General features: G+C 36.9%; 1 protein-coding gene across 1 annotated transcript in view; it reads left to right on the plus strand.

Moving 5' to 3' along the window:
• MRC1 (mannose receptor C-type 1) overlaps window positions 1-23,221 on the plus strand; it is a 96,318-nt gene that overhangs the window by 40,593 nt on the left and 32,504 nt on the right. Inside the window, exons 7-15 of the mRNA XM_081097765.1 lie at window positions 1,844-2,029; window positions 5,598-5,755; window positions 6,443-6,553; window positions 12,547-12,662; window positions 14,862-15,010; window positions 17,219-17,418; window positions 20,051-20,178; window positions 20,691-20,778; window positions 22,336-22,480. Coding sequence (XP_080953891.1) covers window positions 1,844-2,029; window positions 5,598-5,755; window positions 6,443-6,553; window positions 12,547-12,662; window positions 14,862-15,010; window positions 17,219-17,418; window positions 20,051-20,178; window positions 20,691-20,778; window positions 22,336-22,480 — 1,281 coding nt within the window. The remainder of the gene's footprint in view (window positions 1-1,843; window positions 2,030-5,597; window positions 5,756-6,442; window positions 6,554-12,546; window positions 12,663-14,861; window positions 15,011-17,218; window positions 17,419-20,050; window positions 20,179-20,690; window positions 20,779-22,335; window positions 22,481-23,221) is intronic.

The raw sequence follows: 23,221 nt of genomic DNA on the forward strand, positions 1-23,221 counted from the left end.
CATCTGTTCAGGGTTAGAAGTCCTGAGCGTTTGCTGACATTATTTTCAGCGTCATAGGCAGCAAAATTAAAATATCCCACCAGAGGGCTCCAGAGATATACTAACATATTTTCTTTTTGGTAACTACCGGAAGTGTGCAAATTGACTTTATTGCATTGAGAGAATTTTTGAAAATATGCATTTTTCTATTACAATAATAGAGTGTTTGGTCATTATAACAACCTATTGACTTGAATGACTACTGTGCACAGAATCCTGGGCTTAAACAAAGATGTTGCAGAAAGTCCCAGTCTTGAAGAGAAAATAGGACTGACACATTAAACACACAGCAGAGGTGCCCTACATAGAACATTTACCGAGGCAGCACACTTGAGAACAGTTAATATCAAATTTAGATATATAAATTGATGTTCACTTGGTAACATAATCCCTCTTTAAGCAAAGTGTGATGTTAAATTGCTGTTTGAAATAATATCTGTAAAATGGTAATTATAAACTGCTGTACATCAGCTATAACTTCAGTTTCTTTTCTTGACCAATATTCACTACACTTCCCATGTGCCAGGCCCTGTGGCACATACGTAGATGCATTTGGTGAGTCTCTGTCTCCCAAGGTATTACCTCCCTCAGCTCATTATCATTATAATATATTATAATATATTTGTAATGTATAATCAAAATTATGAAACTTGACCATAATCTATTAGCAGCAGTAATTAGGATATTGGCCACTATTCCTGGTTTGATTAAATAGTAAAAGTGTGACATTTGTAATCTACAGTCACATTATCTCAAATGTTTTCTATCTCAGAAATGGTGAGAATGGGTAGATTAATGTTAGCATTAATATTAATATTATTAGAAATGCTTTACATATATGGACACTTGGGCTTATGTGATGGGACTTGCCCATGATCACACACTTGTGGCAAATTCAGGTTTTTCCTGAAAGACTTCTGAATCAAATCCCTGTGAGTTCCACATATTACATGTCATCTTTTGGAAGCAAGTCACTGGCAGTGGGTTGGTTCAGAGGCTCGGTGGCCAGCTCAAACTGCTGAAGTCTCAGAAGCTCCTTGTTGGCCCCCTGGCCCCACCCATTCTATTCTGTTTCAACACCTCTTTCTCTTGCTTCTCCAAGGAATGACTGGCTCCCTGATGTTCATAGAATAGAGATAAACTGAATTCTTTTAAACAATGCATTGTATGTCAAACCATTTGTGCTTCCAGCATTTACATAACATGCTTAGTTCAGATTTGTTGATGAAGAAACACAGATAAAATGAGACAGTCTATTGTATCTTCATGTGGCCTGTACTACTAGTAAGTAGTTTTTTAAAAAAATGTATTGATCTTAGATAGGAAAGGAGGGAGGAAAGAGAGAGAGAGAGAGAGAGAGAGAGAGAGAGAGAGAGAGAAACATTGACCTGAAAGGGAAACATTGAATGCCACTCACACCCGCCCCAATAGGGAATCAAACCTGAAACCTGGATGTGTGCCCTGACTGGGAACCGAATCCTGCACCTTTTGGTGTATGAGAGGATTCTCCAACCAACGTGAGCCACACCGGCGAGGGCAGTACAATTAAAAAAAAAAAAAAGAGAGAGAGAGATTTCCCATTTAGCTTTTGTTAAAAATGAAATATGCATTCACATACTTTTTAGTCTTAAAGCAAACACAATGTAGTTTTTTGTGAATGGCAAGAAGTAAAAAATAATCTCACTTTTATTTGTCCATAACTGTGAACTGTTTTCTATATAGAATGGTAGAAAATGTTATTACAATAAACTAAACTCCAACACCTTCCCTTTTAAATGGTTTCCAAATCCTTTTTTTCTTCTAGAAAGTGATGTGCCTACTAACTGTCCCCCTCAGTGGTGGCCATACACAGGTAACTGTTACAAGATTCACAGAGAGGAGAAGAAAATCCAAAGAGATGCCTTGACCGCATGTAGGAAGGAAGGTGGTGATCTGGCAAGCATCCATACCATCGAGGAATTTGACTTCATTATCTCCCAGCTGGGTTACGGTAAGAACTTCCATCAGTAATTTGCTTGACTTGAGTCTTTCCCACTCGCTGCTTATCTCTGGAAAATTTAATCATAAATGTGAAATAAAATAAGTTCAAACTAATACTTCAGTGATCAATTTAATAAATTTAATAATATACATGAATCATGCCTAAAATGTAAAAATTGTATATGTTTTTAAAGAATTTTTATCACTAAGAGCTCATTGGATTTACTTTTTTTTTTTACTATGTAATCCCTTTATGGATACTTTAAAAATATTATTTTTCTATATATAATCTGGATTCAGAGCGGTCTACCTTACATTTCTCAACAGTATTTCATTTTTTGTAGTTATTTGTGCACGTGTGTGTATACATATAGATATTTTATAATATATATATTTAAGGCCTATATTTTACCTCACAAACCAGGTCTCTAAATGAAGCATCTCATACTTTGGACTTGTTTATGCTGCTGGAATGTTGAGCAGTGCAAGAAATAGGATATTTTATCGGATGTGCCTCAATCTTTTAAAGAAATTTATGTCTCCATTTTAGATACATCACTTAAGAAATGTATAGAAAACATCATAACTAAGATATTGTAAAGTTTTCAAAAATTGAAAAAGTTTATTTAAAAAAGTGGGGAGAATGAGTTGGGGATTCAGTCTTACCCTGAAGAGGAGGGTGAGGAAGAACCTAGTGATGATGAGCTTCCTCGGTACTTGCTGATTAAATGATGATCATTTTCTGCTTCCACTGATGAGACTTGAATGGCTGTAGCTGCTAGCTTCCAGCGAACAAAACAAGAGGAAATGGATGGTGGCGACGGTGGACTGCTTCCTGACGCTGCCTGACAATGGATAGGAGTGGGAGGAGGGAAGAGGAAAAGCAATTGACAAATAGAAAAATAGTTTCAGAGAAAGATGTAAAAGACCCCCAAACCCTAGTACTCCCGGCACCTGTGCCCAAACTTCCTCTGCTTACCTCTGAGCTTAGTGGGCCCGCTGACAGGGAATCCTTCTGCTGCTTACCTCTGGGCTTAGTGGGCCTGCTGACAGGGAATCCTTCTGCTGCTTACCTCTGGGCTTAGTGGGCCTGCTGACAGGGAATCCTTCTGCTGCTTACCTCTGGGCTTAGTGGGCCCGCTGACACGGAATCCTTCCTCTGCTTACCTCTGGGCTTAGTGGGCCCGCTGACAGACTGCTGCAGCCTACAAGCGGTTTCTTGATTGTTCTCCATCTACCTCTTCTCTCTTTACCTGGATGATAATTTACTTACAACTGATGTATCTGAATAGTATCATGACACATAAGTTATGATACTTATAATAAGTAATAAAGTTTACAAACGAATCAGTGGAAAACAGATTATTTAAGATGCTTAATGTGCAAACTTTGCTCTACTTTATGTAATATGGTACAATAATGGGAGAACCTTACATGTTTATTGATATAGTTTTGGGGAAGTTGGATGACAAAGTTTGCTTTTATTCAGCTTTAGAATTCATAAATTTTTATTTAGGAAACCTCTTTTTATTATCCATAATGATTTCTTTAAAATAATGAAAATAATATTAATAAAAATAAAGAATAGTTATAAAATTGAATTGCTCCTAAATCAAAAGCCTGCCCTGGCCAGTGGTTAGAGCATTGGCCCATGCACTGGAGGGTGAGGGTTCAATTCCTAGTCAAGGGCAAGTACCTAGGTTTCCAGTTTGATCTCTGGCCCCAGTCAGGGCGAGTGAGGGAGGCAACCAATCAATGTGCCTCTCTCATATAGCTGTTTCTCTCTCTCTCTCTCTCTCTCCCTTCCTCCCTCCCTCCACTCACTTCCCACTTCCTTCCACTCTCTAAAAATCAATGGAAAAAAAATGGGTGAGGATTAACAACAACAAAAGAACAAAAACAAAAGTCTAGGAAACCTTTTTTAGTTAGTTGAAATATCTTTTATGTGACTCATGGAAAGACAGTGGGTAAATTGGGACCTGCACATATAAATTATGACTATAGCAACTAAGACAGCCTCCCTACTGATTTATAAGAATCAGCTTAACACCTTTACACTTACATATTTTTGTAGGATCAAAATTGTGCTTTGGAATTACCAAAGCTAGAGGGGGAGAACAGTTCAGTGAGAAAATTATTCATAGAAAACTCTTAATACTTTATTATAATTGTGGTATTTGGGAGCTAGATTTTCATTAGTATTTAACCTAAATCCTTGAGGTGTGGGTACATGAGGTCATTTTGAAGCCTATATTGGGTTGCTCAAAAAGATTATGATCTGCCAAATTAGGTGAAAGGAAAAGGGATCATGATGACAATGTTAGTCACACTCTATGGTGCTGGAAACATCTGCGGGTGTTGGCGCTAGGCCAGTCAGAAACTTCTCCAAAGCAAAGTTGAGTGACAACTTTAGGAGGAAGAGATAAACTGTTTAGGGAAATTCCTATACAGTGTGGCATTTTTCTCATATTCTACTACAAAATCATCTTTAAAATCCTTTGGCAGGTAATTTTATTTTACAGCTTAAAGAACATAAATCAACACTCAGGATGGAATTCACAGTAGTGCAATTAAATAGATATTGAATTGTGTATTCTTTCATTTTATTAAATTTGGAATTGTATCTGTTTTAAGCCACAAAATCCCAGGCCTTCAATATTGTCCCATTTTAGTCATGAAAATTATAGGATTTTAAAACAAAATAATCACATTTTATATCTAGTCCTGGTTGTTTTTGTTTTAACCTTTATTTGATATTTGGGTTCTTCTTGTATTTAATGGTGAAAATACTTCCAGATTCATTTGTATTTATAGGATAATAAATAAGTGCCAAATGTTGGGACACAGCCCAACTCCTCAGTCTATGCATCTTTTCACTGTATAGATCATTTTCACTTGACAACAATACATCAATAAAATAAAATGTTCTTGTTAATAGCACAGTCAATAAAGTAAATGTGGTTTTTAATAGTTATTATTTTGAAACACATAAGATTTAATAGTAGTCAAGTAGATTTATATATAAATAAATGCCGTATTTCGAACACGATGAGTGCAGTTGTTATAAATTTTTTATAACAAAAAAATAGCTTCACGAGATAGAGGGTAATTTTTGCAGCTCTTAGGAGATACAATTTGCAGTAGCACAACAAAAGAATACAGTCTCATTCACTTTGTAAAGAGTACAGTGGGGCCTTGATCTACGAGTGTCCCGACTAACGAGTTTTTCTGAGATACGAGCCGTCTCTCGGCCGATTTTTTGCTTTGAGGTGACAGAGTAATTTGAGTTAACGAGCTCCTTTACGAGCTCCGTCACGGAATGAATTAAACTCGTAAGTCAAGGCCCCGCTGTACATCACACAATTAAAATGGACAACGCCAGCTGTAGCTCACATCTAAGTCTACACTACAGCATGTGGGTCAGATTAACACTCAAGACGACGGTCCTTTATGTTAGTTACAGAACCAACGGACTAGAAGTATTGTTGATAGCAGAGGGCCTTTCCTTGCGGATAACCTCCTGACCTTTGGAATGCAAACTTTGTGCAAATTACTTCTGTGTTTTTCTTCTTGTTTAGAGCCAAATGATGAGTTATGGATTGGCTTAAATGACCTCAAGATTCAAATGTATTTTGAATGGAGTGATGGGACCCCAGTGACATTTACCAAATGGCTTCGTGGAGAACCAAGCCATGAAAACAATAGGCAGGAAGATTGTGTTGTGATGAAAGGCAAGGTGAGGCAACTTTAATAACTGATAGCGAACAAAAGCCACAGGAAGCTTTCCCCACTTATTACATATGGTTGTTTAGATTATTTCTAGTCTGTTAATTGACATAGATCAAGGGTGAACTAAAATTCAAATTCAATTTCTTAAATCTCTCTCAATTGTTTAGCAGTCACATTTTCAAGAGGCCCAATAGAAACTTTCGAGTCAAGGTTGAAATTAACCAATCATTAATATTCATATATTTGTTCCTTTGCTGGGTTCTACATGGTGAATTGATTAATCAATTCAGAGCTTTGATTCTCCTTTCAACTGATTGCTCCTCGTAGCTGTAGACCTAGTTATACCTATTCTGGGGTCCACAGCCTTGAATCTGTGCTTGGAGAGCTACATTAGTTTGTTTTTCTTCTTTGCCTATATGGAGGAGCCAAATATGAAAAGATCCCTCTAAACTGTGGGCTAGATAGCTAAGATATGAACACATATTGGGGCTGCAATCTCCCTTTGCATCTTTATAGTCAGGGTAAAATTGGCTGTTACTTGTAAAACGTCCATTTTCCTCTCCTTCGCACAGGCGCCCTTTGCTTTTAATAACCTCAGATCTTTGTTTTTCCTTTTCTGAGGCACAATTATGAGAAAATAGCGTCACAGTCAAACAACTGATAGTCACTAAGTTTTCCTCTTTGCTTTTCGCAGGACGGGTACTGGGCAGACCGGGCCTGCGAGCGGTCCCTGGGCTACATCTGTAAGATGAAATCACAAGCCCACGGGCCAGGAATAGTGGAAGTAGAACCAGGCTGCCGGAAAGTGAGTACAGAAGCACCCGATAACTTGAGATCAGCAAGTATTATATGCCATACTTGGCTTTATTTTTGCCTGAGATGGCCAAGTGTTTCAACTGCTTAAAAATGTAATGGTTTATTGTTAGTGTTTTGTATCATTGTTCTCTCTAAAGCCTTCTTGACAGTTAACATGGGGTGTGTGTGGTCAGTAGCAACTTTCAGAATGCCATGGGAACTGGAGGAAAGAGAACGGGGAATCAAATGACACACCGAATGGAGCCTGGAGAGGGTAACAAGATTAAGGCAGGTCATGGGGCAGGTTATCATCGGGGTATTGGCAGACTAGGACCTATGGGTTGTCAAAGATATTTCCAGTAGAAAACCTTAAGTTGCAGATAGCAAACAATCCTTACTCACTTTTCCATTTATAATATTTCTGATGAGCTACTTCTAGTGGGGATTCCTCCCCATAGAGGCAGGAGATCTAAACTCTAACTGCTAGTGGCCGGCAGTAACTGCTTTAAACTATTGAATAAAGCCATGCACTCCTACTGTGTGTCAACCTGACCTGTATAACAGCAATACCTCTCTGTGGTCTTATTTTTCTTTGAGGTTAAAGTAAATGATCTATGTAAAAGTGAAGAGACTACAAAATCCAGGGTGTATGGTTATCATTTTCCTGCTTGCTGAGTGACTCATCTTTCGCTTTTTGCCTTTCTCGCTTCTCTTGGATAAAAATAAAGCAGAAATGAATTTTCTTTCCAAGAGTATCATGTTGTGAGCAAATTATCTTATAACATACACCAACAGGCTGAGAATTCATGAATCATAATTTAATACTGTATTAATAAACCATGAAGCACCCTGGAGCAGAAAATCGCAGTCTTTTAAAAGTTATAAAGGATCTTAGTGGTGACAAAATTCCCCTTTTAATTTTTTGCATTCTGGAACTTTCAGTTCAGAGAAGTGGTAACTTTCTTAGAGTTACACTGAGGCAAGACTAGCTTCCAGTCTCCTGTCACCAGCCCACTGCACTTTCACTACTGGTTTCACTCCCAGTTCACTTATATAGTCTTTGCCTAATCATATGCATATGTATATTATTATTTTCTATAAACAATAATACTTAAATTTTATTACTTTTATACAATCAAAGTTATAAATAGAGTCTATTAATTCTTTACAAATTTTTCTTTTAATTTTATTTATTGATTTTAGAGAGGGAGGAAGCGGGGAGAGAGAGAAACATTGATTTGCTGTTCCACCTATTTATGCATTCATTAGTTGTTTTCTGCATGTGTCCTGACTGGACATTGAATCCACAACCTTGTGGTATCTGGATGATGCTCTAACCAACTGAGCTACCCAGCCAGGGCAATTAATTTTTATAGCTGTCTCTCTAATATGCTAATTGTCCCTCCAACCATTCTACCGTTTGACCAGTTGCTATGATGCGCACTGACCACCAGGGGACAGACGCTCTGACGGGTAGGTTAGCTTGCTGTTGGGGTCTGGCTGATCGGGACTGGGTGGAACAGGCCAGACACACCCTGGAGCCCTCCCACAGTCCCTCCCTGGCCCCAGTCGTGCACTAGTGGGGTCTCTCGGCCTGGCCTGCGCCCTCTTGCAATCTGTGACCCCTTGGGGGATGTCGGAGAGCTGGTTTTGGCCCAATCCCCACAGGCCAGGCAGAGGGACCCCACTGGTGCATGAATCCATGCACTGGGCCTCTAGTAATCTGATATAATCCAATTTAATCATTAGGATGGTAATAGAAAAATAGAAAAATATTTTAGTAAGAAGCATCTGTTTGTTGAGTGCAGTTATTATGCTCTCATTGACTATAAAGGACACATGTCATATTCCTAATTAGATAGAAGAGGAAGCTGAAGCTCAGAGACATTAAATAATTTAGCCAGTTTAAAAACACCTGCTCTAGACAGTGACTTCCTCCAAGGGCTAGGAAGACTAGAAAAAAAGTCCACTAGAAAAAAAAGAATATAAGGCAGTTTTTTGTGTCTGGGCCTGGGCACTGGGTGGTGGTGTAGGTGTCTTTTTAAGAAATCAAAATCACGGGCCTGCTATAATGCTGATCCGGGATTCAGTTTTCAATTCATTGCTTACCTGTGTGGGAAACATTGAGCTAAGAAATTAACACAAAGTGGTCTTGTGTTGCTAATATTCCAGGATGTCTGCCAGATGCAAATGTGAATTCTCTTTATACAGAAGTCTCTTTTTCCAGGCTGACCAGGAATCCCACAGATCAGTTTGAAATTCAAAAATATAAAATATTAGAGGCCCGATGCGCGAAATTCGAGTAAGAGGCTCGGCCCTTGCAACCCTGGCTTCATCTGGATGGTTGTTCTGCTGTTCGGTTTAATTAGCATATTAGGTCTTTATTATGTAGGATACCATCAGGAGCTTTAGATGATGGAATTGATGGATACAATATTAAAATGAATTCTTACAGAAGTGAAAGGTATAATTGAAACTATGGAACAGCCACAATGTTTTGTTATTATTGTGATTCAATTATAAATATTTTTTATTTTCATTAAGATTTCTTTCACCCAGGAATGATTTAGAAGTGTGTGTGTGAGTGTGTGCGTGCATGCACGTGCATGTGCATATGGGTGTGTATGTTGATAGTGATGAGGGTTTTGGTAGTAGTTTGTTTTCTAGTTTCTAAATAATTGGGAGGTACTATTGATTTTAATTTCCCTGCATTGTGAGCATATAAAGGTGTTGTTTTTGTTATTTGTTGAGATTTTCTTAATGATCTTATTCATAGTTGGTTTTTGTAAATATTCCATGTGTCCTTGAACAAAATAATATATGTTGACTAGATAAAATTTAGCACTTATATTATCCAGATAGTCTATATTCCTAATATTTTGTCTGCTTGACAAAATATTCTACTTGTAGTTCTGTCAATTTTTGCTTTATATACTTTGATCTGTGTTATATCTTCCTGATGAATCAGTTCTTTACGTAATTACTTTATTCATAATAATGCTTTTTTAAATCATAAAGTTAATTTTAAATGATACTAATGTTGTTACAGAAAATATCTTTTGCTTGATATTTCCCTAGATCCTCTTTTTCCAACTAATTGCTTTTAATCATTCTATTTCAGGGCCTGTTCTTGTAAACGTATAGCTATATTTTTATTTTTAATATAATTTGAGGTACTATGCTTTTAACTGGCAAACAGAGTTTAAATTTGTTTTACATACTGTTATATTCTTACTAGAGGCCAGATGCACAAAATTCGTGCAAGGGGCTCAGCCCTCATAGCCCCGGCTGCCTCGGCCAGCCCTCACAGCCTTGGCCAGCCCTTGCAGCCCCTCGCAGCCTCAGCTTTGTCTGGAAGGTCATCTGGATGGTCATTTGGCTGTTTGGTCTAATTAGCATATTAGCTCTTTATTATATAGAATTAGTTTCTACCGTCTTATTTGCACTTTATTTTGTTGACAATTCAGTTTTATTTTCTTTCATCTCCTACCCTGCACCCCATTGGTTCAATGAATATCTTTATTCCATTTTTATCTTCTACACATTTGGGAATTATACATTCTACTTTTGTTCTTTAAATGGTTAACCTTACGTTTTTAACATGCATTCCTGACTTGAAGTTAAAGTTATTAAGTATCTCTCTCTTCTTTCTGAAAAAAATGAAGATTATTATTCTACTTAAGCATTACAAAATTTTTAATTTTGAAAAATGTTAGACTCACAAGAAATTAAAAAAAAAAACACATAGAATTTCCCTCTACTATCCATTCTGTTTCTTCCAATAATCACATCTTATCAAACTAGTGTACTTTATCACAACCAGGTAATTGACATGAATACAATACTATTAACTAAACTACAGATCTTATATTTCATTATTTAACTTTCCACAACCAATTAGCTATCTTTGCTATTTGTACATTAGACCTGGATTTATGAAGACATTTATTGATATCTTTGTTCAGTGTAGACTTTTAGCCCACTCATTCCTCCTGATTTAAAATGCCTTCTTGCCGAAGTAAACCTTTTAGGAGTTTTTTCACTGGTGATCTGGGAGAGGAAAATTCTCTATCTTGTTTAAAAAATTCTTGAATTTATCCTCTCCCTGCACAATAATTTAGACAGGTCATTTTAGAGTTCTAGATTGACAGCTGTTTTCTGCTATTACTTTATATATTGTTTTATTTTCTCCTGGCCTTTATTTTTGCCATTGGAATGCCTATTATTTGATTAATCCTTCCTTTTCAAGAAGTGGGTCATCTGTATTTTGTTGATTTTAAGATTTCATTGCTTTTGTCATTCTTCAGGCTTAGTACAATGTGTCGAGATTTGTATTGATTTCATTGGGTCTGTTTGCCTCTTCATTTTGAGGATGTGTACCTATCTTTCAATTCTTAAAAATCATCAGTCGTTAATTTTATTCAGTGCTTCTGACATTTATTTCAGATTGATGTTCTCATTCTATTTTCATCAATATACTTTCTGACTTCTTTTCAGTCCTCTGCTACATCTATCCAACTTGCTAATCTTTCTGAAACCCTGTTTCAACGTTTAATCTGGTCAGTAAGATTTTTTTTTTTTGAGGAATATTTTATTTGAATGTTGTTTATGTAGAGAATGGCCATGGTCAACTATAATTCTCTAGTTGCCTTGTACAACGTAAGGCAGATATTTGAATATCCCACTCAAAATGCACTATGATTTTGTTAATCTCTCTTTTTCTTAATAGTCAGTTTGAAACCATCTGAAAAGAAAGGCTATTTTTGTTATATTTTAATTTCTGAAATTTGGTTCGTTTTCAATTTTGAAGTTTTACTTCTTAACTTTATATTTTTCTTTTCTTGATATCCTATTTTTTTGTGAGTTTTCAAACCCTCTTGTTCACTGTTCATAGCATTTTGATCTTCCATTATTGATTTTATTTCTTCAGTTGTCACTTAAATAATCTCAAACATACTTATTTTTATATTTTTCCAGGTGTTTTATCACATTAAATTATTAATTCTCCCTTGAAATGAGACATTTTCTCACATGATTTGTAATTTTTGATTTTGAATTAGTCCACTCTAACCTTCAAACCACATGGTCTCACATGACCTGCCATGTAGAAATATTTCTGTTGTGTAGTTTTGCATTTACTTCTCTGAGTACCTAGGAGATTATCTTTTTGTAGACCAAGTTTTACTTTTTTTTTTTTTTTTTTTTGGCTGTGAGTTCTCATACAGTGTGAATAGTGTATAGTTGGGACCAGCACCCATCTGTGGCACAGACTTTATATTCATTTTCAAACAGAAGAATTATTTTCTCCTGCACCTAGAGCCCCAGGCATATGACAAGAATTTCTACTATTTTCTTGTTTTGTGGGCAGAGAATTTTGCTCTCCTTTCTCAGAGGGGTTACCTTTAATGGAGATCATCTGTATGCAAGGATTTCAGCTCCATCTCCTGGGTCAGGTGGGCTGATGGACAGTGTCCTAATCGGTGTGGACATTAAAACATCAGGCCCTGGGCTCTAGTACTTAACCTAGGTTTGATGCACTCTGGACAGCCCTCAGACACAGCAGGTGCACTTTCCATTCCAACTTTTAGGTTTCTACTACTTTTTGGTGCCTGTGACCAGATGATATAGCTTTATACTCACCTCCTACTGTTGACCTCAAATGACAACAAGGCTTGTCATTTTGCAAATTATTCTCTGTGGTTATCTATTCTGAAACTGAAATTTTAGCCATTCTGTTCAGTTGCTTTGGTAAACATGTCATGAATCATTTTGTTGGAGGGTGCCTCAGAAGGAGAGAGCATGACTGTTCCCCCCACTTTGTATCATAATTTGTCATATGAGGAATAACACACTACTGATTTCTTTATTCATGTAAGTGCTCTTCACTGCATTTCAAATTATTCAAATTTGTATTCTTTTAATTCTATTATTTATCTCATGACAGAGGGATTATTAAAATAATATCCAATAAATATGTGATAATATGTTTGGTATCATTAATAGGGCTGGAAAAGACACGGCTTCTACTGCTATATGATTGGACACACACTTTCAACATTTTCAGAAGCAAACCAAACCTGTGTGAAAGAGAATGCTTACCTAACAACTGTTGAAGACAGGTATGGAATAATTTTAATTTTATTTTAAAATGTCAAATAACAAAAAGTTTCCAGAAATCCCAGGTATTAATGTGCTCTAAATTTTTAAGTAAATTACATGGAATCATGACGTATGGTTTGTAAAAGCAGAAGATTAAAAAATCATATTCTTATTTGATTTCTTTTAAAAAAATATATTTTTAATTATTTCAGAAAGGAAGGGAGAGGGAGAGAGAGATAGAAACATCAATGATGAGAGAGAATCACTGATTGGCTGTCTCCTGTATGCCCCACACTGGGGATCAAGCCTGCAACTGGACATGTGCCTTGACCGGGAATCGAACCGTGACCTCCTGGTTCATAGGTTGATGCTCAATCACTGAGCCACGCCAATCAGGCCTTATTTGAATTTTTCATTGCAAACATTATAAAATATTTTGCTACTTTTGGTACTATAAGGCAATATGCTGAACTGTTTATTAATACTCTAATAAATGTAATTTAGATATAACTTTTTCTCATATATCAGGAAAAATAAGTACAAAATTTCAGCTCAAAAATCCCACTTTCTATCTTTACTATATTTCCCACCAAAAAAGAGGGCAGAGAGGTTTACTGAATATTTTATTCATTTTCCCAATCTTCCATTTTCTTTTTTTCTTTGCTAAGTTTACTAGGCTTATAGGCCAAAGAAATTATATGGATATAGAGGATTTTATGTAACTTTTGACTTCTAGAGTCCCATCCATTTTAAGGTTTTAGTGTTTAGTCATTTCCCCCTACTCTTTGCATAGCACTGGAATAAGTCTAGGAGAAACTTAGAAAATTTAAAATGTCCATGTCATTTGCAGTAAAAAGGTAAAATATTGAGTTTTAGTTCAATAACTTATATTTAGTGGCCTTTTAAGGCAGACTCAATAAAATGTAGAGGATGCCATTGATATTAAAAATCTTTTGATACAAATGAAAGATGTGATAGGATTTGGATGGTCTTTGTAAAAGAACTTGTATTTCAACCCACATCCTTCTTTCATGTACAATTAAATGTCTAATACAGTGTAGCCCTCTGACATAATGCTAACATCTGAAAATCAGAACATAGGTACTCTTGTCTTATGACAAGGAGATGAGCTGCACATCTTTAAGTCAGGTGGCGACATGTTCTGATCTACACTGTCATTGATCCTTTGGTTTATTGCAGCAGAGATTTCCCTATATTTTGTGTTTTAGGCATACGTTTCTTTGTGTTTTCTATGATATTTATATCCAGGGGCAGTCACTGCCTCTGTGGTTAGACTTGATTTTTAGAAATTTAAGAAAAATTGACTTTGGAACTTTGATTTTTGGAGGGGTGCTTGTTCGGTTTAGGGAATGGAATTATTCAGCCTGGGGCAAGCAAATGTTCTGTTATTGTAGCTTTCTTTGCATTCCCCTCTCTGTTCTGTCTGGAGTCATCCACCCCTCTCTTTGTTCCTGGAAACTTTGGGCACCACTTTTCTTATGTTCCCAAAAGAGCTTTTTGCGTACGTTGCGACCTGATTGTCTAGAGCTTGTCCATTAAGACAAACTTTGATATGTGTACTAACCGAATTGTGTTATGCCTGGTACACAGCTGAGATGCAGAGGGAGAGAAAATATTGGAACTTGTGATTCTGCTCCCAGTTCTTTCTAGAGATTGAATCTCTGCTTCTCTGTATTTCTTGATGATGTTCTTCTTCTGAGAGCAGGGAATGAGGATGCAATTCAGGGGGAAATCCACACAGACTTTCCCATTTGTATCATCCTTGATTACATTATGACCTCTCAACTTACTAAACCAAAAATTGTTTAGGACATTTGAAATATTTGAAAAGTGGACTGATTTTTAAATAATGTATCTTAAATTGCTCTAGTTTTCTCCTTTGCATTTTCAGAATTCTCTTACATTTTGAGAAGGGCAGAGGGGCTGATGAAGAATAGAGAGACATGTTTGAGTATATTTAAATTATTTTATTCACTCAGCTGTATGGTATATTTTCTTCATAGGATCACATTTTCTTAGAGTGAATTTTGTATAATACAAATGACACATAAATATATGAAAATACGTTTGAGTTACCAACCAAATCATAGCTCAAACATAGAAATGAGATACCTTCCATGTTGATAGAGTTTACATAAATATTTGCAAAATTTAGTTTAACTATTTTAAATAATGTATTTATTACTATTGCTTTTTAGATATGAGCAAGCCTTCCTCACTAGTTGGGTTGGATTGAGGCCTGAGAAATACTTTTGGACAGGCCTTTCCGATGTCCGGAACAAAGGGACCTTCCAGTGGACCATCGAGGAGGAGGTTCAGTACACTCACTGGAACTTCGAAATGCCAGGTGTGTGCAGGGCTCAGGTCGGAGGTTTGTATTCATTGCACACGCCCATCGTGCAAAACCTACTTCCTTACCTACCTGTCCAAATGGACTATGTGAGTTAATTGTGCTTTCAGTATTTGCTCTTCTGTCCTACTTTTCTTTAACCCTCACCCAAGGATATTTTTCCATTGATTTTCATGCAATTTGGAAGGGAGGTGGGAGGGGGGAGAGAGAGCGAGAAAAATCAACATGGTTTGGTTGCCTCCTGCACGCACCCTGACCAGGGTGGGGAGTGAACCTGCAGTGGTGGTACATGCCCTTGACTGGGAATTGAACCCCCAACCCTTAGGTCTGTGGGCCAACACTCTAATCACTGAGCAAGCCAGCAAAGGCTTTTTTTTTTTTTATAAAGTTCCAATTAGTTTGCAATGGTCAAGAAAACAAGGAAAACTGCTAGGTTATCGGGTACTGCTCTTATTTGAAAAATATTTATGAAATCCTAAATGGTCACAAATGTTTCACATGGTTAACTTATTTCTGAAGGCTTACAACTATACCTAAGGGCTACCAACCACCTCGGTGCAACTATGAATAGCGATAGTGTGCTTGAGTTGGTGGAGCACAAGGTAGTGCTTACTATATGTGGGACTCATTTCTGTGTCTTGTATGTGCTGCCCTGCTTAGTCCTTTACATGCATTGGATTTGATTTTATCTTTACAAGAAACTTCCAAGGTAAGTTTAAGTATCTTCATTTTAAAGACGTGGAAACAGGGACTCAGAAAATGTGTGTGACTAGAAAGCTTCCGACCATGAATTTAGACTAATCTGGATAATCCCCAAATCTGTGCTGTTTGCGCCAACCCCACTTGCCTCCCTGTAAGTGCTGATTTGCTTCCCTAGCAGGTAGCTTCTGAAATAGCCTCTGACAGATTCTGTGCCTTCTTTATACACTGATATCACAGTATATAACCTTATTTAGTGTGTCACCCCCCAGGAAATTCAACATCCTTTATAGCGAATGTTTCATTGTGCCTGGGCAAAGAGCTAAAGAAGGAATAATAGCTTGAGGTTATGAATTCACTACTTAGTCAAACAAGTCCTAATCTTCAGGAGTTCATTTAATTTGTATTCTCAGCTCTTAATGAGGTAAATAGGTCAGTATTTTGGATAGAGTGATTCTCTTTAAATTATTGCATGTTCTGAAAAATAGTAAGATTTCAGTTCATTTTTAAATAACTGGGCAATATTTTAAGAGCTGAGCACACACCTTAAAAATATTGGTAGGAGTGGTAATTATAGGACAAACTCCTAATTTTGCAGGTGGAGTTCATTCAACCATAGGCTTTGGAGAAATTAATCCTGGAATGTTCTTAGAGAACAAAAATGGATTAAACTGGAGCTATAGGGAGTCAGAAATCTTAATGAAGATATTTTGAAAAAGATGTACTAGTATCCCCAGAACTTTGAGAATTCTCTAAACACTTAATGTCCTTTAAAAGAATAGTGATAGAAGATGACCTCATCTAAACAGAAGGAATCCTAATGTTTTCAAAGCTCTGTCTTAATTAATTACTATTTGGAAATAATCACAACTGTGAACCAGAATTATAATCTAGTAAGCCTGACATAGTCCTCAGTTTATTTTATGTAGTTTTTTTTTTTTTAACCATGAAAAAATTCATTACAACTCTGTAAGGTAGGTAGTGATATTTGCATTTTAACATGAGGCAACAAGTTCAGGGTGATTGAGTAACTAAACTGAACTAAAATCTCTCAGCTGTATCTCATTTTCAAGTCTGTAACAACTTCTGTTCTGGAAAACCTACATGAACCCTAGAGGAAAAAAGGGACCTTAAAGAATTTATTTTTTAAAAAGAAATGTTGAACTACTATTTTTGCCATGGCAGTAAATTTTATTCCGCAAAAATTATTGTATCGTTAAATGTCTACTAAAGGCGCACCCTGCCAGATGTTAGAAATACAAAATGTTATCAAAACCGTGACCTTTGAGATCATAATTCAGTTGGGGTCAGAGGCCACACAGATGAAAGGTAAATAACGATTCCGAAGAGCACACATAATTGCCAAATGCCCTGGGATCTCTCCTCTTCATTTCCTCAGCACCTGAAGGTTTGACCACACAATTTGAGTCAGGTTTGTACTGTCTCCTGCGAGCATGGCCAGACTACAGCAGCCTCTGTTAAGTGAAGTCTGTGTGTTTAACGCAGGGAGAAAAGCTGGGTGTGTTGCCATGAAAACTGGGACCGCAGGGGGCCTGTGGGATGTTTTGAGATGTGAAGAAAAGGCAAAATTTGTGTGCAAACACTGGGCAGAGGGAGTAACTCGTCCACCGGAGCCCACAACAACACCTGAACCCAAATGTCCAGAGGATTGGGGCACCACCAGTAAAACAAGCTTGTGTTTCAAGGTAAGTTGCAATTGCAAAACTAATAAAGAATTTGGAATATCCTTCAGCCTAAAGAATCAGCTAAGAAATTAAAACCAAACCAAACCAAATGCTGCCATGCTCAGGCTTCACCTGTAGGAATTCTGACTTTATTGATCTGGTTTATTTGTAAAGAGCTTTCCTTGGATGAATGCTAATGACCAGTTGCATTTAGACCAGCGGTTCTCAACCTGTGGGTCGCGATCCCTTTGGGGGTCGAATGACCCTCCACAGGGGTCGCCTAAGACCATCGGAAAACACATATATCATTACATATTGTTTTTGTGATTAATCACTATGCTTTAATTATGTCCAATTTGTAACAATGACATTGGGGGTCACCACAACATGAGGAACTGTATTAAAGGGTCGCGGCATTAGGAAGGTTGAGAACTGCTGATTTAGACCAACAAAAGTAACCTACAGCACAACACAGATCACAGCAGCCTTTCTTCTTTCGCTTTGCCTTCATCACCCCATTCTCTGCCTCTCCTCTCTCCCAGGCTTTCCGGCCCTAGTCTGAGCTAGCATTTCTTTTCATCTTAATGAACGTTTTTTGCTCCCCCTCATTCATTTCCATTGCATCTCACTTTTTGTCCTGTTCTTATAGACCAAGCTTTTAGTTAACGGAATTGATCAATGAATCTGTAATAATGCCCCATGGGTATCCTCGAGGTAATGCTCCATTGTACTGATTTAACCCCTGGTTATTATGCCTCTGGGAGATGGGGGCATTTCTGAGTAGGAGTGTATGGGTGTTTCATGTCCCTTAAATGACAATTCGATATTCTGCAATTGTTTTATACGCTCCCGGGCTGGATCGTCTATTTTCTCCTTATGCAAGCAAGTTCACCCAAACAAATGAACAAAGAAAACTCCCAGTGAATTTATTCGGGGCTTTCCCCACCCCGCCCCCCCCCCGCCCCTCTCTTTCTTGTAAGTTCTATTCTTTCCAGAGAAGGTTAAGATTAACTAAATGAGAAATTTACTTATCTACTGCTTAATAGTGTTTAAAGGTACACTCTCAAGACTTCTGTTATTCAATCCTGTGAATGGCCTACGGCCATGGCATGCCTTGTAAGACAGGCAGGGTTAATGAAGAATTTGAATTATCAATGTGTGTTAGAATGATGTTACTTAATCTTCTCTAACCTGAGGGGTGTGGCTAGTTGGGTGGGAAAGTCCCATTAGTAGCAATAGAGCTGAAGAACTATGCAATCCAGATTAGCCAGTCTGGGTTAAAAGCATAATTTATATAGAAGGGACTATATTGGGCTAAACAGAAGAGGATTCGACATTTATTGTTGTTGCTAGGAAACTTTTGACTTACTACACAAAGACCAAATTTATTTTATACAAAGCCATTTGCCTGAGGGTGGTAGGCTGTGGAGATATGTTGCAGAATTTTGAAAGAAGCAGCAGAGTTCTCCAGAGCTGGGAAGGGAACCAAGGTTCTAGGAGACGACCCAGGTGTGTATTCAACAAATCCACAGATGTGCGTCACTAAAAAGTCTACGGTTTTAGAGATGCTTGGAGTAGGGTTTGTTTGGAAATATATTGACCATCTTTGTACAAGTTAAGATACAGGAATTATTAATAAAATTCAGCTGATAGTAAATTGATTTAATCAAATGAAATCTTATATCACAGTCTAGCAAGTTGAGGCAGTCACAGAAGTCTTAGGATTACTTAAGTGGAAACTTGCTTAGATCACCTTTGTGTAGGCTCGAGTTAGGGTCAAGGTGAAGGTTGCCTTGGGTTGCATGATGACAGCTAGGCAGCCACAGTCGGTTGGAAGCAAATTTCTTTTTCCACAAGCCTTGGATGATGGGGCCAAGACTCATGAAAAACAATGAATAAATGTTATAAAAGTTGGTGGAGACAATGAACTCTTATACTGTTTGCCTACTGATAGGTGTTTCCCAGACTGTCACTGTGTATTGCTTTTCATTGAAATCTTCTGGATAATATGACATGTTCCCTAAATTATTGAATTATTAAATTGGTTTTAACTTATAACCCACCTTTTTAGATGCTCTGACAGATTAGTACAGAGCATGTGTGCCAATAGTTGTGAAAATATGCATCTACAAGGAAAAAAGACAAGGCGGTGTTGAAGGACACAGCCAACAAAGTGTTGAAAGGCTGCCAGGTTATTCCTTGTTTAAGCCTAACAGGATAGCAATCTGTGGCACAATTTAAGGGAGGTTATTTTCCTTAATGTTTTCTTTACTCATGTATACTTTCTCTGTATCAAAATTTTCTTTCAATTTCTTTCCATCTTAATGCTACTTTTCACACTAAACCAAATTAACCTTGTCTTCGACAATGAGCTGTATGCTTAGCCCATATGCCTAAAGCTTCTAAGATTTTAAGCTAATTCCTCATGTGCTATCAACTTTATTTTTTAAAGTTTTCTTAACAAAATCATCCCCCAAAGTTTGTTACCCAAATATTCACTCATAAATTGATTTTTAGCCAAGAGAATTATGTTGTGTGGGGTCATTGTAATGTCTTGCTTTTCTGTAAAGGAAATCTCACCAAAAGTAAATAGTTATCTTGAGTTAATAAGCTATGCAGTGCAAAATAAATCCTGAAACCATATCCTCTTTAGCTGTTTACAAAAGGATTACATGAGAAGAAAACATGGTTTGACTCTCGAGATTTCTGTAGAGCTCTGGGTGGAGATCTAGCGAGTATCAATAATAAAGAGGAACAGCAAGCAATATGGCGATTAATAACGTAAGTATCTTTTCTATATAATACTCTTTTTCTTTTATCTATTTGGTGCTAATTATGTTGAGAAACATTTTATGTTCCCAAAATTGTTGGCTCATGGTGCTGCTATGAGTTCATATATTGTATTCCAAATCTATAGGCCCTTTTTTTAAATTTTTTTAAATTTATTTTTATTTGGGGGGGCCCTTTTTAAAATCTAGTTTCACTTCCAAATGCCTTAATTTTATAAGTATAAATCCTGTGATGAATGGCTCTATAAGAGTACAAGACACTCAATACATATTGTTAAATGAATAACAAATGATTATCTTTCAGTGCTTTCCAATTATTTATTCTCAAAGGGTGGCTCATTTTTAGTATATATATGGGTTCTACCAAAAATGCACATCTATTGAATAATGCTTATATTTAATCATTGAATCTCTTTACCTGTGTAATTTTCAAATTTGATTAGTCTTTATAGCTAAACAAACTTGTTTCATGCATAAGCTTTCTTTATATCTTGTATATTGCAGGGCTAGTGGAAACTACCACGAACTGTTTTGGTTGGGGTTGACATATGAAAGTTCTTCAGAGGGCTTTACTTGGAGTGATGGCTCTCCTGTGAGTGATTTGATTTAATATATCATTTTCTTACTTTATCATGTAGTATTTATTTTAATGTTATCCTTTGGCTTAATATACATTGTTGGTAAGACTTTTTATTATGATAGCTAGAGACATTTTTCTGTGAAAAGTAAATGCTATTTTAGGATTATTACTCTGTCTCTGTCCCAGTATAGTTCTCTTATTTACCCAAGGTGTAATCATGTTGGCTAGTTGGAAAAAAATTAGAAACTCATCGTAGTAGTTTACATAAAATATATTTATTTTGATGTGAAAAATTAGCATGTAAGTAGTTAAACTTCTTAAACATCAAGTGTTCTTATAGATCAGGAGGTCTGGAAATAACTTCTGATATTTTATTAATGGCTATTAGGTTATGTCAGACTTCTCCATTCTTAGGAATGGAGAAGTGAGAGGCTTGGGTACTTGCTGGCATTTTGGACACTAGTCATCACATATTTTTGTGTGATTTTAGTTCTATCTCCTCTTACACCAGCAACTTCTCAAGGAACTTGGGTAAGATAGTATATTTGATGGAACCACTGATGTTGGATTCTTTATATCATACCTCTGGAAAATAGATCATAATGCTTAGTCTAAAACCTTATGGACTATGATTCCACATTGAAAACATCACAGGGGACCTAAACCCAGCCCCCCATTATTTCCACTATTCATTTTGGTAAAATTTGGTAGTTTTGTTAGCAACATGTTATTGGTCTGTTTCTTTTTTAAAAAGAATGGATGCTTTATGCTACCATCGAATAAAAAGAAAGTTTCCAATATCTCACTGAAATATTATCCCTTAAGAATGGATTATAAATGTAAGAAATTCCTATACTGATCAGTGGAGCTCTTTGCCAAGTTTTTTCTAAATATAAAAAAATGGCTCTAGAGCAAGGCTGGGCAACCTTTTTGTGAGTGCGTGCCAAAACCAGCAAAATCTCTGACTCGAAATTCTTCTGCGTGCCAACCCTAATTTTTTGAGAACATGTTACACCTACTTGATATCTCTTAAGGTGTATGTATGTGAAGAACCTTGAAGAAATAATAAAATTCATTCGAGCGACAAAAACACAGTATATGATGATGAAAAATACATTTATTTTTTAGTGTATACATGTTATGTAAAATTATTTATTTATCTAAGATGCACCTACACTGAATTTATCTGAAAAATAAAAAAGTCGATATTAAGAAAAAAATTGTAAATGGAAGATTATAAGAGAGGTTTCGCGTGCCAGCAAAAGTTACTGGCGTGCCATGTTTGGCATGTGTGCCAGGGGTTGCCCACCCCTGTTCTAGAGCCATTCTGTTTAATCAGAGTAAAGAAAATTTTCTAATAATCAATAGCATACTCTACTCAACTTCAAAAGTTTCCATGTAATGAAAACTCTTTCCCATTCATGTTTATAAATCTTGCTTTAGAAGCAAAACTATGGTGAAAAAAGGGAAATGGTTTTAAAAATATAAACATATCTTTACTTTCCTGTTTGGGTAAATGATTGACATTGGGCTGATATAAATGGTGGGTGTATAATGTTTCTAACATAGGTTTCCTATGAAAATTGGTCTTATGGAGAACCTAATAATTATGGAAATGCTGAATACTGTGGAGAGCTGAAAGGTGACCCTAGTATGTCCTGGAATGATATTAACTGTGAACATCTTAAGAACTGGATTTGCCAGATTCGTAAAGGTATGATAACCTGTTCTTTCCTTTATCTTAGCTCGAAGAACTAACCTTCTCACATCCCAATAACTTCCCTTTATTAGCAGAACCAAACAAACAACATAAAAAATAAAGGAACTGGCAGGAGCCATCCTTTCACAGGATGAGAATGAAGTCGCTGAACACAGATAAATGTTCCCAAGGAACAGAAGATCAAAAGGCCGCTGGGAATCCTAGACTCGAGTCACGTCCCTGGGAATAGTTCCCATGAGCTCTGATTTCTGGCTCAGGCTTTCAGTGGTGGGCGTGGATGTTCTGCTCCGTGAGCAGAGCAATGACTGTGCCATTTCTTTTTGGGAATTGTCACCCTTTGACCTACCTTAGGTGAAAAATTTCCTGAGTCCGAATATTCGAAATATTGGTTTCTCGAGGAAATGTTCAACACAAAGAACAGACACCGTTCGGAGGACCCGCCATGTTACTCATGGTCAAAGCGTAGCAGTGATGCTATGCGTCATGATCTTGACTCAGAAAGGTCCACATATCCAAGTCAGACAGGGAGGTCAGAGGATCCAGATTCTTATGCTTAAAAAAACACAAATAGACCCACCCTTGAACCAAAATATACATCAACTAGTTCTTTGTAAACAGATAAATGGAACCACATTGCCCTCTGGTGTGGGGAAACCTTGGCCACCGTCTCAAGTCTATTGCTCAAGACACAGTTGCTGTCTGTCTGCTTATTTTCCTTACTCCTACTTAGACTAG

Source organism: Myotis nattereri, assembly GCF_964212035.1.
Source record: "Myotis nattereri genome assembly, chromosome: 1".
Lineage (NCBI taxonomy): Eukaryota > Metazoa > Chordata > Mammalia > Chiroptera > Vespertilionidae > Myotis > Myotis nattereri.